The sequence below is a fragment of the Lactuca saligna genome, chromosome 3 (assembly GCF_052625555.1).
Source record: "Lactuca saligna cultivar CGN05327 chromosome 3, ASM5262555v1, whole genome shotgun sequence".
Taxonomy (NCBI): domain Eukaryota; kingdom Viridiplantae; phylum Streptophyta; class Magnoliopsida; order Asterales; family Asteraceae; genus Lactuca; species Lactuca saligna.
The window spans coordinates 12,386,328-12,396,633 of NC_136419.1; the positions used below are offsets into that span (position 1 = coordinate 12,386,328).

Here is a 10,306-nt window from a genome sequence, read left to right on the forward strand (position 1 = left end):
TATTGATTTGTAGTGCTTTGTGAGTGTTGGGCATTGTTAGATTAGTGACATATATATGTCATGCACCCTATCTTGACCTACCCAACCAGAAAAGATGATGCAATTTGATTTTTTTAGCCACAGACAAAAGCTTCATCCTTTTTTAATATTTGTTCCGTATATGGAAAGAGATCAGCAAATCTTGTGTATAAATAAGCTGTATGTCATTAGAGAATCCACATATCTTACATTTAACAGTATTCCCTCCACGCTCCATTGTACATTCTCTTGTAAAAATGACTAACAATAATGGAGTTGAATGGAGTATCAGGATGGGTGATGGATCATCGATGGTGTTGGAGCCAGAGCACAAGTATGGAGTGATGAGAATATGGGATGGATTGAAGGGTTTGATCATGAGGTTTGTGATGAGAGTGTGGATGTTCTTGAAGAAAGCATGGGATTTAGGAGTCGATGAGCCTAGAAAGTTCTTCCATTGCCTTAAAGTTGGTGTAGCTTTGATGGTTGTGTCATTGTTTTACTATATGAGACCTTTATATGATGGTGTCGGTGGCAGTGCCATCTGGGCTGTTATGACTGTAGTTGTTGTCTTCGAATATACTGTTGGTACGTATTCGACATTCTCGTTATCAGATCTTTGTTTCATTTGTAAAAACACGCTAATGTGCGTGCACATGTTGCAGGTGGAACGTTATACAAGTGTTTGAACAGAATCTGTGCCACTCTTCTTGCTGGATTTCTTGCTCTTGGGGTTCATTGGGTTGCTAGCCATTCAGGACACCAATTTGAGCCATTTATCATGGGAACTTCTCTTTTCATATTAGGTAACATCAAGAAACCAAATTCATCAAATTGTATGATCAGTGAATTAATACGCAAAGCATTGCTAATTAATGATCTTTCTTATACAGCTTCTGCTACAACCTTTTCAAGATTTATACCTGTGGTGAAAGCTAGATTCGACTATGGTTGCACCATCTTCATTCTCACTTACAGCCTGGTTTCAGTCTCAGGGTACCGAGTTGAACATCTCCTGCATGTGGCCCATGAAAGGATATCGACGATAATCATCGGGACTTGTTTGTGCATTATCACCAGCATGCTTATTTTTCCTGTTTGGGCTGGCACGGAGCTTCACCTTCTGATCCCTCGTAACATGGATAAGCTTGCGAAATCGCTAGATTGTGAGTGCTAATAACATATATATACGTACCAAAAGTATATATAATAGCAGTTGTCGAAAATTTTCACTCTTAATTAATCGTTTTTTGATTTCTTATAGGTTGTGTAGCTGAGTATTTTGGTCATGATGATGAGGAATCAAAGAAATCATCACAAGGTTATAAATGCGTGCTAAATTCAAAAGCTTCCGAGGAGGCCATGGTATGTAAAAATGGCAAAGAGTGGTAGAATCAGTTGTTAGCATCCATGCATGGTGTTTTGTATAACATTCGATATGTTTTTTTTCATGTAGGAAAATTTTGCTAGATGGGAGCCTGCACATGGCCAGTTCAATTTTCGGCATCCATGGAAGAAGTATCTCAAAATAGGTGCATCAGCCCGCAGTTGTGCGTATTGCATTGAAACACTCACTAGTTGCTTGGATTCCAAGAATCAGGTCCCGGAATCATTAAAGAATCATCTCGATTCCTCATGCATGAATCTTAGCTCAAGCGCATCGAGGGTGATAAGAGAGTTGTCAACAATGGTAAGTACAACGACAAGATCCGACAAGATAGATATGGCGGTTGAAGATATGAAAAACGCTGTTCAAGAACTACAAAATGACTTGAAATCCCTTCCAGATTTGCTGGTCCAACCACATGACAAGGTAGAAGAGTCATCAACTCCAAAATCACTCGAGAAAAATGATAGGGTTCCAAGTCAAATCACAGTAATTCCTCTCATGGAAGTTATTCCTATTGTGAGTTTCGCGTCTTTACTAATGGAAACAGCTTCAAGGATAGAAGAAAACATTGTAAAAGCAGTTGAGGAGTTAGCGGATTCGGCTCAGTTTAAGCAACCAGAAGATAAAATGAAGCCCAAAAACAATCCGACCAGCAAGATTGTCTCCGATGAAGAGGGCGCCCTTCAACGTGTCTAAGTAATTATAACTTTTACGAACGAAGTCAAAGATATGATCATAGCATAAACAACCTCTCTGTTTGCAGGTTTAACAATGGTGGTATCATGACGCACCAGGTACAAGCAGTCCCTTCTCTCTGGGACGATGCAAAAACTGACCTGGGGTAAACCTTTTTTTTTTTTTTTTTTTGCTCTTTATGGCAAAGTACTAAAAACAGGAAAACCATTTATTTAACCCACTGAAGTATTGTATATGTTTAATTCAGTGGAGGCAGACTCGATTTGCACTGACTTGTAGACAATCTAAAAGTTCGTTCAATACTGTTTTTCCACCTCTGGGTCCTACGTACAACTCTGTACTTGTTTCCTTTTAAAGAAAACATGGTGAATGTGTCCATTTAAATGTCGTTATGATCATTTTGAACAATATAAATATGTTGGAAAATTAGTAATTTAGTTGATTACAATCCATTTACGTATAACTAAAATGATAGAATTATCTAAATCAATAGATTTAATTACGATGCAACAAATGGAATCCTAACTATTCGTATGTACATATATAGCTTCTATCTTATCCTAGCCCATAATGTTCAAGCCCAATGGCTTTCCCTTGTATAATGTATATGAACAGAAATAAATCCTTCTGGAAAATTTGTCAGAATAACCAAAAATTGGGTTTGAAAAATATGACAATGAAAATCGGATTTTTATAAAACGATCAAGGTTTCTGCAGAGATGGGCTCTGCGGAAATTGTTTATGCTCTGTGGAAGCCTAATTTCTCTGAGGAAGTGACATGGCAGAGGTAAAATCGTAAAACCACATAAATAAAATATCATTTCCGAAGAGAAATTACAATTCTGCAGAGGCGTACAATTTCTGTAGAGACCTACTCAACGGAAATGCTAGACGTAAAGAATGCTTATTCAACTACTATTTCCGCAAAACATTAACATTTCCGTAGAGGTCGTACCATTTCCACAGAGACTTGCTCTGTAGAACCGTTCCATCAAACATCAATTTTTGTCTTTTTGCACAAGTGATCAATTCCTTAGAGAGGAAGTTATTCCACAGAGTCCGTCTCTGCAGAAACCTTGATCATTTTATTAAAATCCAATTTTCTTTATCATAGTTTTCAACCTCACCTCATTTTTTGGTTGTTTGACAAATTTTTCCAAAATCTTATCACAACCCTACTCTAATTGCTGCCAAAAATCATGAGTGTTATTGTCGTAGGTATTGTATAACGCTAATATGTATAGCTCAAAGATACCTAAAATCATTACCATATAAAATTATTACCATAAGGCTGGAGAGAGTTGTGCCATCGAAACTGCACTCCCTTCATTAACACATAAGCGTCACATCATTTTTTATTCCAAGAATGTGGTTCTTGCAACACAGGAGTGGTGCCTCACTTTATTATTATTTTTTTAAAATTAATTTAAATAAAAACTTTAATTTTCTCCCCACCGATAACAAAATGCGGCCATTTTTTACCACATTACGGTCTAAACCGCACCCAGGGGTAGTGTTCACTGCCTAGGTGGTGAAACCGCACTCCCAAACCGTGGTCACTCCTTTTGGCCTAATAGATCAATGGAAAAGTGAATCAGTATGCACTATTAGATAGTGTTGTATATTTATCCAATTATATTGTTTATTGTTGTATAACCCAATTTGTATAAGCATAATATTTTGTGTATTTATGTATTGATTTACTATCCATTTGATGACATGGAAAATATTTAAACCTAATATGGCATCACATCCCAAAGTCTCTCTCTCTCAACCACACCGCAGTCGAAGGTTGCCATCCCTACACGGTCATCATCGTTTTGTGCCCTCCTCCCTCAATCTACTTTCCCACGTGTTCCTCTCAGATCAATCTTATCAGAAACTTACTCCAATTGGCGTCATGACGAAAAACATTGCCCCTTTTTTCAATCTCAAAACCTACAGATACATACTACTCATTATTGATTTGAATGAGTTTAACTACGACACACGACGTGAGGTTTTAGAAATTTACTATACCAGTTTTTATGTTGCGGGACACCTTAACAAACCATCTTCCCTATCTAGTCCGACTCTGAATAATACAAGCTTGATTCGTTGGTAAAAATATCGATGTATGGCATGATTACCCAATAACTTCTCACTATGGTCCTTATGTATTGACTACTCAAAAGTTATGGTCTACTTTTGAAGACTTGTTATGTGACAACAAGGATGCTTGGGTAACCGAACTTAATAGTGAACTCTTGAGAATGACCATTAGTGATCGAACTGTGAATGATTGATGTTAAAAGATAAAGTTCTTATCCTATCTTTTGGTCAATATTAATTCACTACTGTATGAGATAACCTTAGTAACTATTTTCTTAATTGTAACATCCCAAAAATTCGAGTAAATTTAATTTTTTCAAAAACCTCCCAATAACCATGCTAGGTACACAACCTCCCGCTCGGATTATCCCTGGCCCACAACCTCTCGATTTGATTGCCCTATCCCATAACCTACCGGTTGGATTGCCACACATACTACACATTTGGTCCAAAACCTCCTACTTGGATTCCCCCTGGCCCATAACCTCTCGATTGGATTGTCGTGGCCCACAACATCCTGGTTGGATTGCCCCTTGTTGACTGACAGCACAAAGCAGTACAGTCTCAACCCAGCCATACCATGTTAACATATGCATCAGATAAACATATAACCAGTTAGAAGACAAACATGCATATCTACAGATCACTATCGCATAACATCATCCTATATACCAGGATACATGTCTAACATATCACAACACCATATCTACATCCTATATACCAGGATACATGTCTAACATATCACAACACCATATCTACATCCTATATACCAGGATACATGTGTAACATATCCCAACACCATATCTACATCCTATATACCAGGATACAGATCTACCAGATCACTACAACATACCAACATCCTATATATACCAGGATACATAACCAAGTATGTCGACATTGGTGCCTTCAACCTGTAAGTACAGTGAGGAAAACTCACCTCTCATTCCGAAAAAATAGTTGAATATGTATTCGCTCCGAATATCAGCTCTACCCGTCAAGTATTCATCAAATAGTCATCAATCTCAAATACAACTCCAAATTCCCAAACTACCCTTGGTTCAAACTTGGTCAAAGTCAAAATCAACTACAGCAGGTCGCCACGTCGTGGCCATCCTTGGCCACATCGCGACCACTAAATGACAAAACAGGCGAGCCTCAGCCCAGCCGCCATGTCGTGGAGACCTAGGCCACACCATGGGCACTGGGCTCCTAATAATGTAATGGATTAAGTCGATTTCTTTGATTTTAAGGGCTCCAAAGCCTAGATCTAGTCCATTCTAAGATCAATGTGGATACAGTTTCCAACTTTATCCCTTTATACTCTCTAAGGGATAAAGATCCCATTTCTAGATCTAAATGGGGAAAAAACATAACTTGGCTTAGCCCATTAAGCACTTTCTCTTGAAGACTACTAGATACCCATTTCCAGGACGTTTCTAGCATCAAATAACAACATAAAAATCATTACTTTCTAGACATGCATGTCCAACGCATGTTATTAGGGTTTTTGCCCAAATCTTTCATGCATGATGCTAAAACTCAATATTTGTGACATCCCCAATTTCATGGCCAGAAAAGACCGAGTTGTTTATTAGTTATTTAAAATCAGAGTATCGTTTTAAGAATAATATTACGGAATTTGTTCCAAAAATATGATAAAGACATTATCAAATCATTTCCGAAGAAATGTATTTTAATTATATTAAAAACGTTGGGATGTCATCGTAAATACAGTGCGTAAGCATAAATAGAAATAGTACAGGCCTTACAAACATCTATTATTCTAACAGCCTATAATCCATGGATCTCTCATCAGATCATGACACATGTGCTCTTATGCCACTACCTATAATACAAGAAACTTAGTGGGTCAGGCTTAGGAGTTTGGTGAGCAAATAGGGTTTTCAACCTACAATAATTAAGTTCTTTAATTTAATCAAATCATTCAACCCGATTACCCGTTCTCGTTATCCTGACTTTCTGTCCCTAAAGCATCTAATTTAAGGGACCTATCCTAAGGATTATCATCTCGAAAACAACATTGCTTAGGGGATTCTTTAGCAATATATGTCAGTAAGGCAACCACGAGGGGGTTGGAGTACACTCGGTGAACACGTACTTTAAAAACACCTATAGGTTGCGAGCCTACCAGAGTTCCACTGGACTATCTAGAATAGTTTGTGGTCGTCATCTATACTTCGCTAGATGACTGGATCATCTTTAAAGATGAGGCCTCTCATCATTTATTTCATCTTTCATCATCTATATCATCTACCCATCTTTATCCAACATATTTATAGGTATAAAACACATATACGGTTTAAATCATATAAAACATGTATAAATCGTTCATCTAGTATAGATACCAGGAACACAAATAATAGAAACATATAGCACGTAATTTATATTAAATAATTTATATCTATGTGTAATATGAAAGTAACTATGTACTCACTTGTTAAAGTGACGACTCGTAATTCAAGCAGCGCTTCGCTTCTAATAATTGTATTTTCCTTTGACTAAACCTAGTATCATTATCACTAATTCTTAGTCTATTATTTATAGCGACTAATTATTAGTCTAGATTCATCATTAACTCAAAGTCTAATTCACGATCTATCAAGTAAAGAACAACCAGGTAGGATCATATAGAAGGTAAGGTCTGTTTGGTATATGAAGTATATTGTTTGGAAATCTCACTTTAAAAACCTCACTAAACCCAACCTACACATGGTGGTTGTCGAGGCCAACAAAATAAGTAACCCTAAATCTTTTACACTAAAATAGTGTATAGTGGTAAAAGGATCGTATCAAGGGAGATTGATTCAATTTAAATCTCTATGTAACTCACTTGTTCAAGTACTTGTAAGACAAGAGAAAAGGTAAAATGGGGAGGGGGGTTAAGTAGATGATTTGATTAAGTTCAATGAAGTAAAGTTGGTTGATTTTGGAATACACCACATGGATGACATAGTTGACTTATCATTAGACTAAATGAAACAAAACTTGTGAATTAATTTAACTTAGCTATAGCAATTCATAATCACAAATTACCTCAACTCTTCTTTGTTATTAAAATGGTTGGAGGAGCTCTTATCACATTCCCTTAATTAAAGTCACAAAACCAATGAATCATATAATCTTGTGAAAATCAATTAGCTTTAAGTTTTAAGAGTTACCAAGTCCAAAAGATAATCAAATGCTTACATTATCATTATGGAGGAAACATTTCCATGGTTTAAATGAAATGAAAACAAACATAGAAATCATTTGTTGCTTACTAATTTGAAGTTTCATTACTTAACCAAGAAACTAGTCAACAAAATAAGCATTCATTAATACAAGCTCATGATCAAAGATAAACAAACACAAACATATATTTTGCTAGAAAACATTTCCATAAACTTCAAAAACAAGATAATATAAAGTCTTCAAAGTAACTAATCATCCATGGGTTAAAACCTAATCAACCAAACTTAAATCTATCCAAGCATGGCTAAAATGAAAGAAATACAAAGTAGTTTTGAGGTACCAAACATTGTTCAAGATGAAAATACCAGCCCACTCTTTTCATCAATGATTTAGCCCATTTGTGTAAGTTCTTGAGAGTCAAATTATGTCTTCCAAAGTCTTCAAAGATTCTCCAATGCTCCTTTAATCTTCTATAGCTCGAATTCTCTTAACCTCGTTATCATTCTCGTCCAAAAATTAAGTCCAGCACGCTTTATTATTCATGTGGACACCAAGCCCAATCACATCACTTCAATTCCACAAGTAAACCGTAAGCCTCCAAAGGTCCTGCACTCCTTCCATACCTCCATGTCGAATAGTCTTCGGTAAATCCTGCAGTTGTAACATCCCAAAAATCGAGACCATTTTTTTTAAATTATATTGCTTATAAAATTTGTTTGTGGAAAACATCACTAATATTATTTCACTTCATAAACCAATGTTACATGTCTCAAAAACCATATCGTTAATTAGTAATAATGTTAGAGTACAATCATAGAAATCTCAAATGCGGAATCATGTGTGTGCAATGCGCTGTTACCATGCCGACTCTTTCCCTTTCGACGAAGAGGTACCCGAAACAAAAACAAAAAATCATAAGCACTAAGCTTAGTGATTTCCCCCATCATACCACATACCATACAATTATACATACTGCCGGTCAATTCTGGGGTGCCCGACCTACCCATGTCAAGCCATTCTGGGGTGCTGACCTACCCATGTCAAGCCATTCTAGGGTGTCTGCCTACCCTCCGGTCTATCTTACCCGGTCACGGGGACTATTTCACCCCCTACTACTATCACATAATAACATATCATAATCATGTTGTCAAACATATATGGGGTGTCCGACCTACCCTTCGGTCCTAACGACCGAATCGGGGGACTATTCCCCTTCTACTACCACTATCATATATAACATATTATACTGGCACATAGAGCACATCAGGAAGTAGCAAAGCAGACAATTATTACAAAGACAATCATCCCAACTATAATCAACTACTAGTGGGTTGACCTTGGTGCCTTACACCCACTTCTACTGGAAGGTAACTCACCTCAATGTCGTGTAGTGTCTACACTATCATCGGCATGGAAATCAACTCTTCTCGAATCCTCAATCCCTAAACACCATCCTCTCTACATTACTATTCCATACTCATAACCCTTACAAGGTTCACTTAAGTCCAAGCCAAAGTCAAGGTCAAAACCCTGGGCAAAGTCAACATTTGGTCAAAGTTAACATCTGGTTGACTAGCATCACCGAGTTGGTTCACCAACTCGTCGAGTCCCCACATACACAAGATGCTACAACCTCATCCCTACTTGTCGAGTCTATCAAGAGCTCGATGAGTTCGCCTTCAATAAAACATCGGGACCTTCTTCAACTGGCTCGCCGAGTTCATACTTGAACTCATCGAGTCCATCATCATCTGTATGAAGGTGTTTAGTCTATGACTCACCGAGTTCTCCTTGAACTCGTCGAGTCTGTCTTCATGTGGTTGGGACATTTCCTTGAACTCGCCGAGTTAGCTCATACACTCGTCGAGTTCTATGATTTCCAGGTCCCTAATGAGCCTAGACAAGTGAATGATCTTTAATCTTAGCATCTGGTCCATCAACAGAAAGGATTTGATGGAAAATACATCCCGACTCGCCGAGTCCCTCTTTGTCCCAAACTATACAGTTGATTTTAATTGGTATAAATGCATCCAATCCATAGATCTGACCTCCTAGGGTCCATATTATACATAAATCTATGAACTTGATGTCCATGCATGGTGTTTTGGCCCAAATGGCTCTAGAATGAAGTCTATAAGATGCATGGGGTGCTTATGGCAATAAAATTTTCACCTTTATGCCATAAGAACCCCTAATGGTTCCAGATCTGAAGCTAAGCCCTCAATTAACCACAAAATTCTGAGTATGCCACCTCTAAGGCTTAGAAAAGGAAGAAATGAACCCTAACTAGAGATCTAAGAGATAGATGGTCAATGTTTCAGCTTTATACCTCAAATAAGATAGAAATGTGTCCAAACTTCTGGATCTTCTTGCTTTCTCTTGATCTCTCAAGCTTCCTTCTCTTCCTCAAACTTCAAACACACAAAAATGGCACCACAAAGCTCAAGAACATTCAATAAATGGCTAGGGTTTCGAGTTAAGGTCTTCTGGAAGTGATGATGGAGGCTGGTTTGGGACGAGATAAGTTGTTTAAATAGGGTGTAAACCCTAAATATTAGGGTTTCATCCAGACAACTTCTACTCGTCGATTCGGTCCCCCAGCTCGTCGAGTAGGTCACTAAAACCCCTGCATAATGTCGAGTCTACTCGACAAGTTGGGTCTCCAACTCATCGAGTCCCAGAGGAAAATACAAATTATTTGAGTTTAAGCACTTACCAGGAATAAGGTGTTACAACAATTAATCTCAAAAGACTAGAAAGTACCTGATAAAGGTGAAAAATAACATACAGGGAAAATATGGATAGATATTGACTAAAATGAGATGGAATGAACTAAAAGTAAACTAAGAAAAGTAGTAATAAAATGAAGTTATCATGACATCATCCCCATAAGTAGATCAATCAGTATAACGACTTTGA

The 10,306-nt window shown here is 37.4% G+C and overlaps 1 protein-coding gene across 3 annotated transcripts; it reads left to right on the plus strand.

Moving 5' to 3' along the window:
- The first annotated feature begins 219 nt into the window (after window positions 1–219).
- On the plus strand, window positions 220–2,488 carry LOC145034484 (aluminum-activated malate transporter 10-like). 3 transcript variants are annotated; one of them, XR_013678086.1, is made up of 7 exons: window positions 220–606; window positions 684–824; window positions 912–1,184; window positions 1,283–1,383; window positions 1,475–2,104; window positions 2,172–2,249; window positions 2,352–2,488. XR_013678086.1 is itself a non-coding variant. In XM_078982905.1 (6 exons), exons 1-5 carry the CDS (start codon window positions 276–278, stop codon window positions 2,102–2,104), a joined length of 1,476 nt encoding a protein of 491 aa, XP_078839031.1. In that variant the 5' UTR covers window positions 220–275; the 3' UTR covers window positions 2,172–2,488. The 3 variants fall into 3 exon arrangements, 1 of the variants encoding a protein (XP_078839031.1); XR_013678085.1 differs by having other exon boundaries at window positions 1,475–2,249; XM_078982905.1 differs by having other exon boundaries at window positions 2,172–2,488.
- The last annotated feature ends 7,818 nt before the right edge of the window (window positions 2,489–10,306 follow it).

Coding starts and splice junctions, on each gene's coding strand:
- LOC145034484 (XM_078982905.1), top strand. CDS start 276: ATGACTAACAATAATGGAGTTGAATGGAGTATCAGGATGGGTGATGGA. Junction 1,185..1,282: donor GCTTGCGAAATCGCTAGATT/GTGAGTGCTAAT, acceptor GATTTCTTATAG/GTTGTGTAGCTGAGTATTTT. Junction 1,384..1,474: donor AAGCTTCCGAGGAGGCCATG/GTATGTAAAAAT, acceptor TTTTTCATGTAG/GAAAATTTTGCTAGATGGGA.